Genomic DNA, 20,561 nt, shown 5'->3' with positions numbered 1-20,561 from the left:
GTAGGCTTACATTAACACTGCAATGAAGTTACTGTGTAAATCCCCTGGTCACTACACTCCGGCTCCTGTTCGGGTGCACTGAGGGAGAATTTGGCATGGCCAGTCAACCTAACCAGCGTGTTTTTCAGACTGTGGGAGGAAACTGGAGCACCCGGAGGAAACCCACGCAGACACGGGGAGAACATGCAGACTCCGCACAGACAGTGACCCACTCAGGGGCAATTTTTAGCATGGCCAAACAACCTAACCCGCACATCTTTGGAGTGCGGGAGGAAACCCGCGCATTTACAGGGAGAACGTGCAAACTCCACACAGACAGTGACCCAAGCCAGGAATCGAACCCAGGTCCCATATATCGACACAATCTCAATTACAAGGTAATGGTTGGGATGCAAGTCTTAAAGGTAAGCAAGTCTTAAAAGGAGATAAAATGTGAGTGGAGAGGGGCTTAAGCACAGGTTCGGGGTGTGAAAAGGCTGGAGACAATTCACACTGTTTTAACCCGTGCTTTACCCTCTCTCCACTCACATTGTCTGCCTTCCGTGCCCGTTGGGCACCGCAGGGGCTGGGGTGCATTATTGACCCTAATAATCACATTTTAATTTGATGTTTTTAAGTTTCCTCTGTACTTTTACTCTGTACTTCCAACTCTGTACGTTGGAGTTGAGAAGAATGAGGGGGGATCTCATAGAGACGTATGAGATTATGAAGGGGATAGATAGAGAGGGAGAGAGATTCTTCCTGCTTAGAAAGGATAGCAGGACTAGAGGGCACAGCCTCAAGATAAGGGGTGGGGGAGCAGTTTAGATCGGAGTTGAGGAGGAACTTCTTCACTCAAAGGGTGGTGAATCTCTGGAATTCTCTGCCCATTGAAGTGGTGGAGGCTACCTCGCTGAATATAATTAAGTCACGGGTAGATAGATTTCTGATAGTCAGGGGAATTAAAGGGTTATGGGGAGAAAGCGGGAAAGTGGAACTGATCCACTTCTGATCAGCCATGATCTTATTGAATGGCGGGGCAGGCTCGAAGGGCTAGATGGCCGACTCCTGCTCCTATTTCTTATGTCCTTGGTTTTTGTTCGGGTTGTTCCCCTTCCTCTTGGGGAGCTGCCCCTTTTACTTTGTCCTAATTTGAGTTTGCGTATTTGGTTTGACCTGAAAAAGAGGTCACTCACATTGTTTGTACCTCTCAGGCTTAATTACCTGTTAAGACTCGCATTCCTGCCATTATCTTGTAATTGAGTTGGTGTCTACACAAGCCCTGTTTGTGGAATAAATCCTGCACTCACCTGATGGAGCAGTAGTGCTCCGAAAGCTTGTGCTACCAAATAAATGCATTGGACTTGAACCTGGTGTTGTCAGACTACTTACAGTATTAACTATAGCACCCACCTTTGGGTGTTTGGTGTGGAAAGAATCCCAACTTTCTCTCTCAAGTGGCTCCTTCCGCAAATTTATTTTTTTTTACCATGCACCTGAATATAAATGGCCTCTAAGCTCAGGATGTTAAAGTTGTTGTTTTCACTGGGAGAAATGTATCTCTGCAACAAAATTCATCAACATGCCAATCTGTGGGAAACTCTGCTCTTCTCTGTTCTTTAGTTTAGTGAGGAGTGGCATGGTGGCACAGTGGTTAGCACAGTGCCAGGGACCTGAGTTCCATTCTCGACTTGGGTGGCACGCATGTTATTCGCCACTTGTCAGCCCAGATATTGGGCTGGATATTGTCCAGAACTTGTTGCATTTGAGCATGGACTGCTTCAGTGTCTGAGGAATCGCGAATGACTGCGCAATGTTCAGTACCATTGGCGAACATCCCCGCTTCTGACCTTCTGACGGAAGGAAGGTCATTGATAAAGCAGCTGAAGGCGGTTGGGCCTAGGACACCACCCTGAGGGACTCCTGCAGAGACATCCAGAAACTGAGATGATCGGCTTCCAACCACGACAATCATCTTCCATCGTGCCAGGTATGGTTCCAGCCAGTGGAGAGGTTTTCCTCTGATTCCCATCGATTCCAGTTTCGCTAGGGCTCCCTTGATGCCACACCTGGCTGAATGAGGCCTTGGCGTCGAGGACTGTCACTCTCACCTCGCCTCTGGAATCCAGCTTTTTTGTCCACGTTTGAACCAAGGCTGTAATGAGGTCAGGAGCTGAGTGACCCTGGGGAAACCCAAACTGGGCGTCACTGAGCAGGTTATTGCTGACCAAGTGCCACTTGGTAGCGCTGTCGATGACCTCCTTCCACCACTTTACTGGTGATCAACAGAAGGATTGATGGGTGGCAGTTGGCTGGGTTGGATTTGTCCAGTTTCTTGTGTGCAGAACATACTTGGGCAATTTTCCACGTTGTTGGGTAGATACTGCTGTTGTAGCTGTGCGAGAACAGGTTGGCTAGGGGGGTGTGCAAAGTCCTGAAGCACAAGTCTTCAGGGCTATTATTGGAATATTGGCTGGGGCCACGGTCATCATGGTACCCAGTGGCTTCAGACTCAAGACAGTCACTACTAACTAAGCAACTTCCTGCTGTGAAATAGCACGCAAAGGGGAAGATAAGTCTGTGAGAGAGAGAACACGGAACAAAATACTATGTTGATGGTGCCAGATGAAGTAGGTTGAAGCACAAAAACTAGCAGAGATCAGTTTGACTGGTTCGCCAGAGTCTGGGTTGTAAATACACAGTTTAAATGGTGCGAGCTTTCTCCACAGTACGGAACAAGCCGATTAGAAGGGTCATGCAGCTCCCTGTGCGCGTCACAAAAGGTAAATTCTCACACAGCATCGTCCAAAACAATCGCAGCAGCTCTTTCAGTGTCACTGCAAGAGTGACGTCTAAATGTGGATTCAGCAATTTACAATGGAAAATCCACAAGTCCCCCTTGCCTCATTACAGACAGACTGTTTAATGACGACTTCAAGAAGGTATACTAACCACTGATACTGAACAGCATCCCAATGAGGGTCTCAAGTCAGATTCGATTTCAATGAGGTTAGAACTTAGAAAGATCTCCAGCATATCAGAAATACACAGAATTACTGAAATCTGCTGCTTTGCATGTGCTTTATATCTGACAACTCGTTAAGGTGCAATAGTTGAACAGCAATCTCTAAATCTCAACAGACAATGTCATACGTGCCTTAATATTCTTAATCTGGAAGAATATATTGTCCAAATTAACAGAATGGGCTTTTTATGCATACAATGATTTGAGTATTTCATTAATATAGGCACAGAACACATTTCAGATTGTTTGTTTTATCTGTTGGCTTTTTATTTATTATTAGTGTAGGCTTACACTAACACTGTAATGAAGTTACTGTGAAAATCCCCTCGGCGCCACACTCTGGCGCCTGTTTGAGGGAGAATTTAGCCTGGCCAATGCACCCAACCAGAATGCACACAAGGGAAAGCTGGGCTTATGCCAGAGAAGAAACCTTGTCTCCTTGTATCTGCATTGAACATATTCTTGGCATAATGCAAACTTGCACATCTTTCAGGCTGTGGGCCAGTGTCTGTGGGAGTTTGCGCATTCTCCCCATGCTTGCGTGGGTTTTCTCCGGGTGCTCCGGTTTCCTCCCACACCCCAAAGATGTGCTATTAGGCTGATTGGTGTCATAAATTGTCCCTCAATCAGTCTCCCCTTAATCTGGTTTCCAATGTGGAGCGCCATAAGCATAGACAAGGGTCATGGGTGGAAGAGGGGACTCACAATGTTGAGATGGCGGCGTGGGCTTGTTGGGCCCGTTTCCCGTGCTGTGTTGTTCTTTGAAACCGGAGCACCCAGAGGAAACCCATGCAGACATGGGGAGAACATGCTGACTCCACACAGACAGTGACCTAAAGCCGGAATTGAACCCGGATCCCTGGCGTGGTGAAACGGCAGTGCTAACCACTGTGCCACATCTTCAATAGTATAATAACAGCACATTTTAATGCACAGAATTATGAAATCTACAGTTAAAAGATACATTTTTATTAAGGGAGTGTGCAAACAGGACTCAATATCTGTTGGACGCACACAATGGGTAGAAAGCTAGGCTTACGTCAGAGAACGAACCCTGTCACCTCATACAGAACAAAGCACAACACAGCACGGGAAACAGGCCCTTCGGCCCAACGAGCCCACGCCGCCATTTTAACACTGTGAGAGCCCTCCTCTACCCATGGCCTTTGTCTACGCCTACTGGACTCCACAGTAAGGGAACCCTAACCAGATTGAGGGATGACTAATTTAGGGACAATTTTTTAGCACCAATCAGCCTAAGAGCATGTTTTTGGGGTGTGGGAGGAAACCGGAGAAAACCCACGCAAGCACGGGGAGAATGTGCAAACTCCCACAGACACCGGCCCAAACCCATGTATCTGCACAGCAAACAGTCACCGAGCTGTCGTGTTGCCCGTCAGTTTAAGCGAAGCACTAGGCAACTCTTGAAGCAACCTCCAAGAGCAGCCCTCACACGACCCACCGCGTGTATGCCCCTTGTTGGACACAAGGCGGATCAAATCACCTGTGGATTAAAAGAAAAGACATTAATAAACATGCACAACTTATATAGATATTCACGGAATCCCGAGAAGCTCAGAATTAAGACAAGTGAGCCATAAAATATGTTGGAAGGTCAAGAGCAATCAATTGATTCCCAGGAACGTCCCAAGGCTCTTGATCCTTATTTAGAACAGTCTCCTGTATCCCTCCATCTCCAGTCCGCTCATGTGCCTATCTAAGTAAACCTTAAACAAGTCGAGCGTGCCTGCCTCCACCATGCTACTTGGCAGTACATTCCAGGCCCACACAACCCTGAGTGAAAAACCTCCCTCTAACACCCGAATTATACCTCGCGCCCCCCTCACCCTAAGCCCGTGGCCCCTTGTAATTATTGTATCCAGCCTAGGAAAAAGCTAACCACTGTTCACTCTATCTGTACCCTTCATAATCTTATACACCTCCATTAGATCTCCCCTCATTGTCCGTCTTTCTCAGGAGAGCAGCCCCAGTTTGCCCAATCTCTCCTCATAGCTCAGTCCTTCCATACCAGGCAGCATCCTGGTAAACCTCCTCTGCACTCTCTCCACGTCCTTCCGGTAGTAAGGCGATTAGAACTGGACACAGTGCTCCAAATGCGGGCGAACCAACGCTTTATAAAACTGCAACATTAGACGCCAGCTTTTATACTGCGTTAAACATATTCCCAGCATAATGCAAACTTGCAACGTGTGGTCTTTGTTCCCGAGGTTGTACATTTAAGCGAGTGTACTGTTAAATCTCCTACTTCAAGCTACATAGGATGTAAACTTACTAATTGCACAAGAGACCTTTGCACATTGGAAGATCACAAGTCTCTGCTTCACAGTGTTTGACGATGGTGTGCAACAATAATGCACCAAATAATAAAGCCAACGAACCTTTATTGTTGTCAGAAACAATGTTAGTGTTTATAAATTGCCAACTTCAATCACAGATGCAGTTTGTGGCCTGCAGAAAATGTATTCCGTCAAAATACATCATGCAACGAATCGGAAAATAATAAACAGTCTTTCAGCTCTGGGTAAGATCTTAACTTTTAGTCCTGTTATTCTGACACGGGGCACGAGATCCAGACCCACCTAGATTTGAAGCTTGCTGCCCGTTATATACCTACCTGAACCCAGTGGTACAAAATGATAAGTTTTTCTAAAAAAAAAATTCCAAAGTCAGGCAATTGAGGAGAGTGCACGTGGGGTGACGAGACCGAGATTGTCCTGACATTTTATCAATTGCAAAAGTCAATTTAAAGGCAAACTTCTGCTTCCGGGGTCTTTTCCGTTGCGATTACACTATTTAAAAAAGAAACAATCGATGGGGAAGAATGACAACGTTAAAAAATTTGAACTCCAAACAAAGTAAGGCTTTTGTCATGTATTCTGCAAAACCGCAGTCTTGTCAAACGGTAGCTAAAACACTACCGGGAATTCATAACCACTTGAGCAGTAGTAAACAATACAAGTTTTGATTTAGTGCTAAAACTAGTGTAATACAAAATTGGCAGCACAAAATGTTGGTTCAGAAATAATGGGGAAGGCACGTAGGTCAAATTTACAGACGGTGTCCACAGTCCAGAGACGCATGTGGAGTGCTAAGTTACTTAAAAAAAAGACCAGCATCGGACAAGACTCTGAACAATTACTTGAGTCTCGTCAACGTTTTGGTAGAGTGAATTTCTTCTTAGTGTCCCCATGATGCAAATACTGCTAACAACCAAATCTGTAACATTGCTTGATGTCTCTTCCTGTCGGTGTACTCCGCTTAATGTAGATGTGCGTTGAGGTCATACTTTTCACAGAATTTGTCTGTGAACGGGATACAAGTCAGATATTCACACCACTGACAAGTTATTGGATACACGTAGAACAGAACCACCAGCACCGCAAAAAGTCCCACAAAGGTGACGAGGAAGATCATAATTTGGCATCTCTTGCGGTACAAGTCAAACCTCCCGAAGCTGATGTACGGGAGGAATGCAAACGACAGGAAAAATCCGCTGATGAAGCCGGAGATGTGGGCAAAGTTGTCGATCCACGGGAGCAGGCCAAAGGCAAACAGGAAGAAGACCAGAGCCACCAGTTTGACAAAAGCCCTCCAAGGGCTGGCGAGGATCTGCCAACTCTGGAAGAGCTCCACAAATAGACAGGCAAGGATGCCAAACTGAGATCCCGCGGGGCCCACCTTGAAGACACGGAAATAAAGGATAATTAATTTACCATTGCATTGAACTGCTTCCACACAGCTCTACGTTCATGCGTTTTGGATACCATTCTATTTTTGCCGCCTTAGACAATTTATTTTTCATTGTTAACGTAAGAAATGGGAGCAGGAGTCGGCCATCTAGCCCTTCGAGCCTGCCCCGCCATTCAGTAAGATCATGGCTGATCTGAAGGGGATCAGTTCCACTTTCCTGCTCTCTCCCCATAACCCTTAATTCCCCAATCAGAAACCTATCTACCCGTGGCTTAAATATATTCGGCGAGGTAGCCTCCACCACTTCAACGGGCAGAGAATTCCAGAGATTCACCACCCTTTGAGTGAAGAAGTTCCTCCTCAACTCTGTTCTAAACTGCACACCACCCCCCCCCCCCCCCACCCCCGCCCCCCCTTATCTTGAGGCTGTGCCCTCTAGTCCTGCTGTCCTTTCTAAGCGGGAAGAATCTCTCTACCTCTACCCTGTCCATCCCCTTCATTATCTTATACTGGAGCTGCTTGTTTACCAGTTTAGAAGGAGGCAGCCTGAATCATAAATGTCACAGAAATAATGGCTCATTATCCATTAAAGAGAAAACATCCGAACTAACGCTATCATCAGTGGAGATGACGCTGTACAAATATAGAAACCTTTTGTCCCACGTTATTCTACCAATTTCTGACCCATTCAGTAAAACCATGAGTGACTCAATCCAAATGCCATTACAGAGCAGCCAAACCATTTCAGATCCATTTCTACTGGATGTCAACAACCTTCAATGCAAATTACAGGCAGCTACGCAGGAGAGGCACAGTCTACCAGTCATTACAAAACCATTTTAATGGACTCAATTAGAAGGCTGCATTCGGAAAATTGCAGGGTGCTAAAATTGCCTGCAATTATTTAAAAATGCATCGCGTCGGTAATGTTTATTTCATTAGTTCCTGTTCATGAAAACAACAAAAAAAAGACCAATTGTTATTCCAAGAGTAGTGCCATTCTAAAACTTGTAATGAAGTTCTGGACAAAATGAAAGTTTTTGGTCTTCTCTCATATATTCAATGCCAGTTAGAATTAGATATTAGTGAACAATTATACAACTTTTGTATTAAACTCTTATCCTAAGATGGAGATTTTTTTATAAGTGGTTTGTTAAGCTACTGTGCTTAGAATGTGTCGATATTCAAAAAAACACAATGAAATTGCTGCATGCACCATGATAGAGCTGTATTTAGCTAGACCAAGAATAATGTTCCTTTCTTCCCTGATATTTGCAATTCAATCTTACTTTTTAAGAAAGGAAGGTGAATGGATTTTTCTGTAACTGTGCCGAGCGTGTATTTGACTTGTGTTAACTCTGTCACCGTGGCTTCAAACCGTCTTTAAGGAAAGTGATTTTCTCTTGCTGAAAACATCAACATCTAACATTGTACTTGTGTAAACGCCTTCCTGAAATTTGGTGCGTTCAGATGTTGTTCAAATCCTACAGCTGTCTTTTTCTTTATTAAAAGAAAAAGCTGCCTGATAATTTAGTGATTGGATTTGCAGCAAATTTGATTTGATACATGATTGTCACGTGTGTTAGCAGTGTTTCTTGTGCGTTATATAAACAAAGCATACTGTCCATAGAGAGGGAAAGGAGAGGGTGCAGAATGTAGTGTTACAGTCATAGTTGGGGTGTAGAGAAAGATCAACTTAATATGAGGTAGGTCCATTCAAAAGTCTGATGGCAGCAGGGAAGAAGCTGTTCTTGAGTCAGTTGGTACGTGACCTCAGACTCGTGTATCTTTTTCCTGACGGAAGAAGGTGGAAGAGAGAATGTCCGGGTGTGTGGGGTCCTTGATTATGCTGGATGCTTTGTCGAGGCAGCAAATCTACTTCAGCAAGTAAGATAAACCGCATTTCTAACTCTGGTGGACATCTGACCGCGCACATACCTCAGCTCGATACGGCAGGAATATGGCACTGGCCAAGTTTCCGGTGATTCCACTCAGGATGTAAATGATGGAAATCCGAAGCCATCCTGCTAGTTTTTCGAGGTCCCGGAGGATTGTCATTTGGAAGCAGATGGAGACAATACAGTGGAGAATCCTGCGGGAAAATAATATACCAAAGATCTGAACGCAAAATTAGACTCAATTTTTTTTTTGGCGTTGGGGGGGTTTAATTATTCTCAGCAATTACTTTGTTGTATTTAATTTGAAACAAGGGACCGGTTAGCTCAGTTGGCCTGTAATTATCACACAGTCCAGAGTAATGTTAACAACGCAGGCTCAATTCCTGTTGTGGCTGAGGTAGATCTGGAAGCTGCCTCCTCATCTGTCCCATGGACGACAAAGCAATAGCATTGACAAACCACCAGTGATAGAAAGTGAGCAAAGGACCTGTCTTTGGGAAGAACACATATGGGATTGAATTGGAAAGAACATAAAGCTATATAACTTAGTACTATATAAATACAAGTCGCTGCAAACTCTTGCCAATGGTACACATTTGCTGTTCACAATGGTACCTTTGCTTTTTCTTACAATTAAGGATATTGCTTTTGGGTTGTGGTTGCTACTGGCAAGGCCATGTTTATTTTTGCTTTCTTCCTTGGTCATCTTCACAGAGGGCTTGCTTCTTCATCCGCTGCAGGCTTTATCAAGCTGGCACTGGACAGGAGCATGAGGATTTCAGGATTCTGATCCAGGAATGATTAAAGTAAAGCAATGCGTGAGCAATTGAGAATGATGTGCGACTTGGAGGTCATGGAGCCTCCTCGTCTTCTGGGCAGAAACACTCATCCTCTCCCTGGCTTCACATTTACGTATGCGAGGGTGGTACAGTGGTGAGTGCCGCTGTCTCATGGCGACAAAATCCTGGGTTCGATCCTGGCTTTGGGTGGCTGTGTGGCGTTTGCATGTTCTCCCCATGTCTGTATGCGTTTCCTCTGGGTGCTTTGGTTTCTTCCCACTGTTCAAAGATGTGCAGGTTAGGTGGATTGGCCGTGTTAAATTTCTCCTTACTGTCTTAAGATGTGAAGGTTCGGTGGATTGGCCATGCTAAATTGTCCCTTCGTGTCCAAAGATGTGTCGGTTAGGGTGGATTGGCCATGCTAAAGTGTCCCTGAGTGTCTAAAGATGTGTAGGTTAGGGTGGATTGGCCATGCTAAAGTGTCCCTGAGTGTCCAAAGATGTGTAGGTTAGGGTGGATTGGCCGTGCTAAATTGCTCCTTAGTGTCCAAAGATGTACAGGTTCGGTGGATTGGCCATGCTAAATTGCTCCTTAATGTCTCAAGATGTGCAGGTTAGGTGGATTGGCCATGCTAAATGCACAGGATGGGCCTGAATGAGATGCTCTTTTGGAAATTTGGTCCAGATTTGATGGGCCAAATGGCCTCCTTCTGCATTGTAGGGATTCGATGGATAGATTCTAATGGTCGCTTTGAGAAATGCTCATTCAGTTGCTTCAGTTCGGTTAGAACGGACCCCAACTGTCACGTGATTTCGCGGTAGGACACTCAAAAACGAATCTGGCACACGGCCTTCCCCGGCGAAGGCCCAACAGGCACCATTTGAATTTTGATACATCACTTCGTTACTTGTATTTTGTTCATCAGAAAATGCAAACATTCTAACTGGGGCACGCATGGAACAGAGGGAAAAACCACCTGAGATAGCTTAAATGGAGATGTAACACTTACGGAGTTATATAAAGGGCACAGTGGATTTGTCATCTGCTGTGTAGCTCACAGAATTTACCAACCTAATAAGGTTAAGTGAACATTGGGTGGAGTTTTGATTCACTGTTATCCATTTTTCATTCCCACCAGCCTTCCGCCAATAGTAAGCCGGCAGATTGGGTCTCATTGGAACAGAGTGCGATATATGCTTTGTGAGACAGGGCAATACATCAAGAGTTTTCTGCCTCGGAGTTTACAGAGGAAGAGGAATCTTACAAAATAGCATTGGAAGAAGTGGAGAGCGTAGAGAGGCAAAGTATGAAAATCAAAAAGGAGGTGGCACCTGAAAGGTTGGCCATGCAAAAGGGAGATAAATCACCTGGTCCGGATGGCTTAGATCCCCATTTGCTAAAGGAAGTGTGGGTGGAGATAGTGGGACGGCTTCCTTTGATTGTTTAGTCTTCCCCAAGTATAGGAGAGATGCCAGAGGATTCGAGAAATGGCAAATGTGACACTCTATTTCAAGAAAAGGTGTCCTAGAAAAGACAGTCAGAGCAACTGCAGGCCAGTTAGTTGAACATCGGCACAAGGTAAGGTTTTGGAATCCCTTATCGGGGAAGACACACGGAGGGGCTGGAGTTAATTGAGAATCAGCATGGATTTGTAAAAGGCAGATTGTGTTTTCCGTTTAAATAACGGGAAAAGGTTGATGAAGTAAACATGATTTAGAGTAGGTAAGTGAGATTTGAAGAACGTGCTTGACAAGGTGCCACATAATAGGCTGATAAACAAAATTGAGGCTTACAGAATAAGAGGGGCAGTATTCATAGCAGCAGAAGAGAGAGGCAGGAGAAGGCTATTTGACTCTTTGAGCCTGTTCCACCATTAATTATGACCATGGCTGGTCATCCAACTCAATAGCCTGATCCTGCCTTCCCCCAACAACCCTTGGATTCCCCCATCACCCCAACAGCTGTATCTAACTCCTTCTTAAAAATGTACAACGTTTTGGCTTCAACTGCTTTCTGTGGTCAATTCCACTGGCTGGCCACTCACTGGGTGAAGATATTTCTCTTCATCTCAGTCCTAAACAGTCTACTCCATGTCCTCAGGCTGTCCCCGCCACCCCACTTCCCCACCAGCGAGAACATCCTTCCTGCACCGACCCTGTCTGGTTCTCCGAGCAATCACAGAATCCCGACAGTGCAGAAGGAGGCCATTTGGCCCATCGAGTCTGCACCCAGACTATCCCACCCCAGGCCCTATCCCGACAACCTCACACATTTATCCTGCCAATCCCTCTAACTTACACATCCCGGGACACTAAGGGGAAATTTAGCATGGCCAATCAACCTAACCCTTTGGACTATTTTTTTGTACATCTTTGGACTGTAGGAAGAAACCGGAGCACCCGGAGGAAACCCATGCAGACACTGGGAGGACGTGAAAACTCCGCACAGACAGTGACCCAAGCCAGGAATCGAGCCCGGGTCCCAGGTGCGATGAGTCGGCAATGCTCGAATTTTATAGGTTTTTATGAAATCCCCCGTCATTCTTCTAAACTCTAGTGAATACACTCCCAAAATTGGTTAAAACTTTGCTTTAAGGACAGAAGCAATGAATTGTGGTCGATGGTTATTTTCCAGATAGCTGGGAGGGGGTCAAAGGTCAGTGCTACGATGACTGCTTTTGCTCTAAGTAAACGAATACTGAAACATTGAGTACAATTTGTCGAGGATACCAAACAATGAGGATGTTACAAATTTCCTCTCATGCTACATCGAAAGGCAAACAGAATGGGCAGAGAGATAGTGAGTGGAATTTAACATAGAGAAGTGTGAGGTGATGCATCTTGGCAGCAGGGACAGGGAAAGGCAATAGAGAATTCATGGCCCAATAGTTTAGCTTAGAGGGTGATTAGATTGGTCGGCGCAACATCGAGGGTCGAAGGGCCTGTACTGCGCTGTGACGTTCTATGTTCTAATTGAGTGTGTGCGGGAACAGAGGGACCTGGAATGCACGTGCATCGATCTTCGAAAACAGCCATTTGTACTGAGAGAGTACTTGGCAAAGCGTGTGGGAGCTTGGGCTTCATAAATAGAGGCATTGAATACAAATGAAGGGAAGTTATGCTGAGGCTTTATCAACCTGAGGTCGGAGTGTGTCCAGCTCTGGTGACCACACTCCTTTGAGAAAAGGAGATTGAAGGGAGATTTGTTAGAAACGTGTAAGGTGATGATTTACACGAGGGAGCTCAGGATAAACTGTTCCCACGAGCTGACAGTACAGATCTAAGGTTTTGGGTAAAAGGTACAGGGAGAACTTTTTTTTTTAAACAAAGCGAATGGCAGTGGCCTGAAACGCAAAGATTTCACAAGGAAATTGGATGGATACTTGAAAGAAATAAAACCCGCAAGGGGATAGGTCGGAAGGGCGGAACGGGATAGATTGAATTACTTTGAGGCCAATTGGCACAGACTCGATGGGTCGAAATGGCCTCAGTCTGTGAGGTAAATAGCAAAGACTTTTCCCTCATTGAGATTCTCAGACAACTCGCACACACAAACATTCTAATTAGCAACAACGAGAGCGCGACAGGACAGACAGAGGCAGTCGTGACCTTGTGTGATAATGGAAAATGGCCACGAGTGAGTCAGAAATCCATTTCACGTTATTTACTTAAACACTGAACAGTTAATAGTCAGTGAATCAGTAACAAAGAGGCTTAAAGTTACCTAACATGTCTGGAAACACCAAGACCAGCAGCGATAGCCCAGATTAGAAGACTGAATAAATCTGAACACATGCTGCTTTAAAACATGCTGTGACCTCTCTCACTCCACGTTTCACACACAGCGATAATCGTGCCGCACAGCTCCAAGGGAATGACCATCTCCGACAAGAGAAGATATAATCATCTCTCCTGGACAATCAATGGCATCTGATACCCCCTGAGGGGGGGGCTATCATTGACCAGAAACTGAACTGGACCAGCGATATAAATACTTTGGCTATCAGAGCAGGTCACAGGCTGGGAATTCTGTAGCGAATAAGTCTCAAAACCTCCTGTTATGGTGCAGGAGGAGGCCATTTGGCCCATCATGTCTGCACTGGCTCTCCAAACGAGCACCGTGACTTAGTGCCATTCGCCTGCCTTTTCCCTGGAGCCCTGCCTGTCGTTCCAATTCAAACAATTCTTTCACGCCCTCTCAAATGCCTCCGCCACACTTCCAGGCAGCACATTCCAGGCCCAAACAACTCACTGGGTGAAGAAGGGATTTTTCACATCATATTTGCTTCTTTTGCAAACCACTTTAAAACAGTGTCCCCTCATTCTCAATGTTCTTACGAGACGGAACAGTTTCTCCCTCTCCACCCTATTCAGCCCCCTCACAATTTTGAGCATCTCTATCAAATCTCCTCTAAGCCTTCTCCTCTTTCAGAAGAACAGTCCCACCCTCTCCAATCTATCCTCATAACTCAACTTTCTCATCCCTGGAACCCTTCATGTAAACTTCTTCTGCATTCTCTCAAAGAATATACCAACTCGGAGCAGGAAGAGGCAATTTAGCCCCATCAGGCCTGCTCCGCCATTCCATACAATCATAAAATAGAATCCCTACAGTGCAGAAAGAGGCCATTTGGCCCATTGCGTCTGTACCGACCGCAATCCCACCCATTCCCTCCCCCCACATTGTCCCACTAATCCCTCTAACTTACACACCTCAGGACACTAAGGGGCAATTTTAGCACGGCCAATCAACCGAACCCGCACATCTTTGGAGTGGGAGAGGAAACCGGAGCACCCGGAGGAAACCCACGCAGACATGGGGAGGATGTGCAAACTCCACATAGTCAGTGACCCGAGCTGGGAATCGAACCCAGGTCCCTGGAGCTGTGAAGCAGCAGTGCTGGCCACTGTGCTACCTTGCTGCCCCTAAGATGATGGCTGATCACGTCTCAGCACTTCATCTCGCAACTAATGTAAAATCTATCTCCTCCTTTCATGTGTTGAGTGTTCCAGCACCCACCAAACTCTGGGGGTGGAAATTCCACAGGCTCACCATTGTTTGAGCAAAGTCATTTCACCCCATTTCTGTTTTCAATCTGCCACCCCTTATCCTAAAACTGTGACCTCTCATTCTCGAACGTCCAATAGGGAGAAACATTCTCTCCACATTTCCTCGGCTGGTGATGGCTAACACGAGGGGACATGGCTTTAAATTGAGGGGTGATAAATATAGGTCGGATGTCAGAGGTAGGTTCTTTACTCAGAGGGTAGTAAGGGCGTGGAATGCCCTGCCTGCAGCAGTTGTGGACTTTAAGGGCGTTCAAATGGTCAGTGGATAGGCACATGGATAACATTGGAATAGTTTAGGTTCGAGGGTCATTAGATTGGTTCCACTGGTCGGCGCAACATCGAGGGCCGAAGGGCCTGTACTGCGCTGTAACGTTCTATGTTCTACATCTACCCTATCAATCCTCTTCAGCACCTTATATATCTCAATTCAATCTCCTCCCATTTCCCTAAACTCCAGCGAGTATGGGCCTAAACTGCTCAATCTTTCTTTATAAGATAAATTCTTCATTCCTGGAATCAATCTAACGAACCTTCTCTGAACCCCGTCTAATGCATTTATATCCTTCCTCAGGTAAGGGGACCAAAACTGTGTGCCATCTCACAAATGCCCTATCAGTAGATTGAAAGGAGGAGAGTAGCTAAATAAAATGTGGGTCCCTTGGAAGATGAGGCTGGTGAGTTAATAGAGAGGAACGCAGAAATGGCTGAGACATGAAATCAATATTATGCCTCAGTTTCCACAACGACAGACATGAGTATTATCTTAATGGCAACATGAAATGCAGACGTTATAGAGGGGAAAGAACTTCGAACTATCATTGTCAAGAGGGAAAAAGTACCGAGCCAACTATGGGGATTGAAAGCAGACAAGTCCCCAGGGCCTGGTGGTTGATAACCAAGGGTCTTAAAGAAACTGGCACTGGAGATGGTGGATCTATTGGTTACAATATTCCAAAATTCCCTAGGTGCAAGAATAGTTACCGTGGATTGGAAAATGCGAATATATTCAAAAAGGGAGGGAGGCAAAACATAGGAAACTGTGGGCCAATTAGTTTAGCATCTACTGTTGGGCAATTATTAGAATTCGTTACAAAGGAAGTCATACCAGGACATTTGGAAAGTCAAAGCGCAATCCATCAGAGTAAGCATGGTTTTATGAAGGGTAAATCATATTCGACAAATCTGCTAGAGTTCTTCGAAGATGTGACAAACAACATGGATAATGGGGACCCTGTAGATGTAGTATACCTGGACTTGCAGAAGAAATTTGATAAGGTGCCACACAAAAAGATATTAGTTCTCAAGGGATTAGGGATAGCTTATGAGCATGGACAGAGGATTGGCAAACTAACAGAAAGCAGATAGTCAGGATAAATGGGTCTCTCTTGGGTTGGCAGGATGTAACTAATGGAGTACCACAGGATTCAGACCTCAAGCCCCAACTATTTCTAATCTATCTTAATGACTTGGATGCAGGGATAGTAAGCACCATAGCCAAATGATGCAAAAATACGTGAGATAGTAAGTTGTGATAATGAAATAAGCAATTTACAAATTGATATGGATAGGTTAAGTGAATGGGGCAAAAATGTAGTCGATAAAGTTTAACGTGAGTGAGAGTTTATCCATACTGGTAAGAAAAATGGAAAGACAAATTATTACCTAAATGGAGAGAAACTTTGGAATGCTTCAGTGCAGAGGGATCTAGGTGTCCTTACACATGAATTGTAGGAAACTAGTATGCAGGTACAGCAGGTAATAAGAAAGGCAAATGGAATCTTGGCATTTATTGTTAAATGAATAGAATGCAAAAGTCGTGAAGTGTTGCTGCTACTGTACAAAGCATTATTGAGACCGCACTTAGAATATTGTGCACAGTTTTGGTCTCCTTACTTGACGAGGGATGGAGTTAGTAAGGGATTGAAGAGTTACGGTGAATCGGCAGTAACCAGAAGTTGAGGCCGAGATGAGATGAGATGCAACATCTCAAGCTTGCACTCACCCAAGTTGGGTGGGAGGGTGAACTGTGACGAGGATGCAGAGATCCTTCAGAATGACCTGGACAGGTTGGGTAATGGGCTAATCAATGGCGGATGCAGTATAAATTGGATAATTGCGAGGTTATTCACTTTGGAAGCAAAAGCAAGGCTGCAGATTACTCCCTGAATGACTGTAAATTGGGAGAGGGCAGTGTGCCGCTGGGTGTCCTTGTGCTCCAGACACTGAAGGTAAGCATGCAGGTGCAGCAGGCGGTAAAGAAGGCAAATGGCACGTTGGTTTTCCTTGCTAAAGGTTTGGAGTACAGGAGCAGGGATGTGGTGTTGCAATGATACAGGGCCTTGGAGAGGCCACACCTGGAATATTGTGTGCAGTTTTGGTCTCCTTTTCTGAGGAAGGATGTTCTTGCCCTTGAGGGAGCGCAGTGAGGGTTTACCAGGCTGATTCCGGGGGTGGTGGGACTGATATCGGAAGAGAGGCTGACTGGGTTAGGATTCTTTTCGCTGGAGTTCAGACGAGAGGGGAGACCTCATAGAGAATTATAAAATTTTAGCAGGACTAGACAGGATACAGGCAGGAAGGATGTTCCCGGGTGGGGGGAGGGGAGGTCCAGAACCAGGGATCACAGTCCGGGGATTCAAGGTAGACCATTTAGGACGGAGATGAGGAGACAAAGAGTGGTGAGTCCATGGAATTCATTTCTACAGGAAGTATTTGATGCCAAAACATTGCATGTATTCAAGAGGTAGCTGGATATAGCACTTGGGGTGAATGGGGTCAAAGGTTATGGGGAGAAAGCAGGATTAGGCTATTGGGTTGGATGATCAGCCATGATTGCACTGAACGATGGAGGAGGCTCGAGGGGCTGAATGACCTCCTTCTCTTCCTAGTTCTTGTGATTCTCGACAGCTTCTACTTCCCTACTTTTATAATTATTCCATGAGCAATGAATGACAAATTCCATTTGTCTTCCTTATTACCTGTTGCATCTGTACTCTAACTTCCTGTGATTTGTGCACAAGGACACCCAGATCCTTCTGCACAAAAGTATTTTCAAGTTTTTTTCCAGCTACATAAGAAGTTGACTTTTTATTTGTTCAACCAAAATGGATAACCTCATATTTATCCGTGTTAAATTCCATCTGCCAAATTTTGGTTCACTTACCAAACCTATCCATATCCATTTATAAATTCATTTCTTCATTGCACCTTGCTTTCCCACCTATTTTAATGTCATCATTAAAGTTGGCGTGAGTACATTCTATCCCTGCATCCAAATCATTAGTATAGATTGTAACTGGATGGAGCCTGAGGGCTGAACGCTGTGGTACACCTTATTACCAACCAAAAAAAAGACCCATTTATTCCTCCTCTCTGCTTTCTGTTGGTTAGCCAGTCCTTATCCGAGCTATTATGATACCTCCCACCCATGGGATCTTACCTTACGTATTAACCTTTTGCACGGCATTTTATCAAATGCCTTCTGGAAGTCCAGATATGCTACATCTACAGGGTCTCCATTATCCACCTTGCTTGTTACATCTCCAAAGAACTCAAGCAAATTACTTAAACATCATTCACCTTTCATAAAACCATGCTAAATCCGATGGATTGCGGAGAGGCTTTTCAAATGTCCCGTTACGATGACTCTGACAAAGGATTTCAACAATTTCCAAACAGATGTTAAATTAACCCGTCTACAGTTTCCTACTTTCTGCTTTCCTTCTGTTTTGAACAGGAGCATTACATTAAACTTTTTCCGCTCCACTGGAACCTTCCTAGAATCCAGGGAATTTTGGAATGTTATAACCAATGCTTCCACCATCTGTGTTGCCACTTCCTTTAAGATGCTAGGATGTAGCCATCAGGCCTGGGGACTCATCTGCCTTGAATCCCAATAGTTTGCTCGGTACTTTTTCCCTATTGATGACAACTGTTCTCAGTCCCTCCTTTTCAACAACCTTTGCGTTACCGGGTTACGGCTGGAATGGTTCTACTTTCCTCCACTGTGAGACCAACGCTAAATATTGAGTTTGTGTCTTTGCCAGTCTGCACACACAGACCAGGGTGTCAGTGGCCATCTTTCATGGACATATTCGTAGACATTGAGTAACTCAAAAACTTAGCACAAATAGCCAAGCATCAAAGCTTGGTAATAATTTGCATGGAAGAATTATTTCTGGTGATGGATGATGGTGGCAAATGTTTCCAAACCATGGTTATTTAGTTAGCAGAAGAATTAGAGGATTAAAAACTTTGGCATGTTTTTATTGGCGAATGTCGGCCAAGGGCTTCCTTGATTAGTTCAATAAATGCCACAGAAAGTGTAGTGCCGAGTTGTATAAAACATACACTGGCTATTAACCTGACACTCAATCCTTGTTTCTATTTTTTAGGATTGTGCAGATGTCTGAACTGTGCACATGGAACTTAGAAAAACACTCTGTGGCCCTTTGCAGGACTAGTTGATTAGAATCTGAGGCAGCAACGCCACAACTGCATGGGAGTGTAGCTAGGTTAAGCATTGCTCCTCCAATTAACAAAGAGGTTTAGAGACTGCGCTAAGCTGATTTTATCTGCGCAAGTGTTCAGACACGTGCAGGAGAAGCTGGTGATGAGAAGCTGGAATTAACACACCGAAAGTTTATGCCCAGGAGATTTACAACCGCACTTTGTGGAAAGGTCACGTGACTTGGTCACCCGAGGATTATTGCAACTGTCAGCGGGGGCGGGGGGAGGACTCTAATCATGACACTGATTAAGGATCCATTTTTATCCAGCCTGAGATTTATTTATCACAGCTCTTTGGCAACAGTGCTGGTAACAATGCGAATGTCACAACCTCTCTCTCTGTCCGCAAGGCCCAATCCAGATCAAATGAGTCAGTTGTCTCCTTCGTAAAAAGCCAAGCCAAAAGATTACTTGGTCTGTGTAGCACTCGTTATCGTCTCCTTATTTTCAGTGGTTGCTTGCTATGGAGGGAGTGCAGCAAATTTTCAGCAGACTGATCGTTAGGATGGCGTGTCAGTCATACGAGGAGAGACTAAGCCGGTTAGGATTATATTCACTGGGGTTTACAAGGGTGAGAGGGGATCTCATAGAAACTTACAAAATTCTAACAGGGTTTAGACAGGGTGGATTCGGAAAGCATGTTCCCGATGGTGGGAGGAGTCCAGAACGAGGGGGGTCGTAGTTTGAGGAGAAGGGGGTAAACCTTTTAGAGTGAGGGGAGGAGAAATTTCCTTCACCCGGGTCAATGTGTGGAATTCACGACTGCAGAAAGTAGCTGAGAGCAAAACGTCGTTGTGGTTGCAGGGAGAAATTAGAAAGAGCTTCTGAGGCTAAAGGGATTAAGAGGGAGAAAGGAAGAATCAGGATTTTGAATTTGATGACTAGCCACAAAAGGCGGAGCAGGCTTGAAGGGCTGAATGGCCTATTCCTCCTCTTGTTTCTAAGTAGCACTTGTTTCTCTTTCACTCTTATAAAGTGCCTTTGGATGTTTTGTCACATTAAAGGTGCTATATAAATACAAACTGCTGTTATCGCAGCACAAACTAAAACATAAGGAGGTGTGTTCCATGTTGCTTCCGTGTGGAAAAGCAAGTTGAGAACGAGTTGATTCTTATCAGGGTTGGCAGTGTGGCCGGCATTAGCCTTTGTGCTTTGCTGGACGCACCAAGATTTGAACGCAAGGATGACATTGTAAAGCATTCCGGCACTGGGGCTCCCAGTGTCATACAGGTCGAGGATATCAACGGGAGGAGTGTATTTCTTGACTTTGAAAGCAAAAATTCCCTTTGTAAGGCGAGTCGATTCGAATCTTACACAGCGATAAATATGATTCTGTATAGTTTAAACACTCATGAGTGCAGTGCGCTCGCTTTATGAAATCGCAGTTTGGGCTTCAGCTTCACCAGAATGGAAATACTTACCCTGCGTGTAAAAACAACGAGAGCCAGAGTCTGTAAAACTGATCAGGAACTTCAGGGTTGAGGAATGGCAGCAATCCACACACATCATCCATGCAATGTACCTGGCCAAAGATAAAACAAACTCTGATCAGCACCCCAGCATCTGACCTGGTCACATCTGATTTCAAAAT

General features: G+C 44.9%; 1 protein-coding gene across 4 annotated transcripts in view; it reads right to left on the bottom strand.

Moving 5' to 3' along the window:
- Window positions 1-5,389: 5,389 nt before the first annotated feature.
- rhbdf1a (rhomboid 5 homolog 1a (Drosophila)) overlaps window positions 5,390-20,561 on the bottom strand; it is a 163,150-nt gene continuing 147,978 nt past the window's right edge. For all 4 annotated transcript variants that reach the window (XM_080206281.1, XM_080206282.1, XM_080206284.1 and 1 more), the window contains 3 exons: window positions 20,392-20,492; window positions 8,654-8,807; window positions 5,390-6,703 (listed from right to left, as the gene is read on the bottom strand). In XM_080206281.1, the coding sequence (XP_080062407.1) occupies window positions 6,284-6,703; window positions 8,654-8,807; window positions 20,392-20,492 (675 nt within the window). In that variant the 3' untranslated portion in view covers window positions 5,390-6,283. The remainder of the gene's footprint in view (window positions 6,704-8,653; window positions 8,808-20,391; window positions 20,493-20,561) is intronic.

The sequence above is a fragment of the Carcharhinus amblyrhynchos genome, chromosome 18 (assembly GCF_965287045.1).
Source record: "Carcharhinus amblyrhynchos chromosome 18, sCarAmb.v2.hapA, whole genome shotgun sequence".
In the NCBI taxonomy this organism is placed as follows: Eukaryota; Metazoa; Chordata; class Chondrichthyes; order Carcharhiniformes; family Carcharhinidae; genus Carcharhinus; species Carcharhinus amblyrhynchos.
Note: the sequence above shows the minus strand (reverse complement) of the source record. Positions and strands in the feature narration are given on the sequence as shown.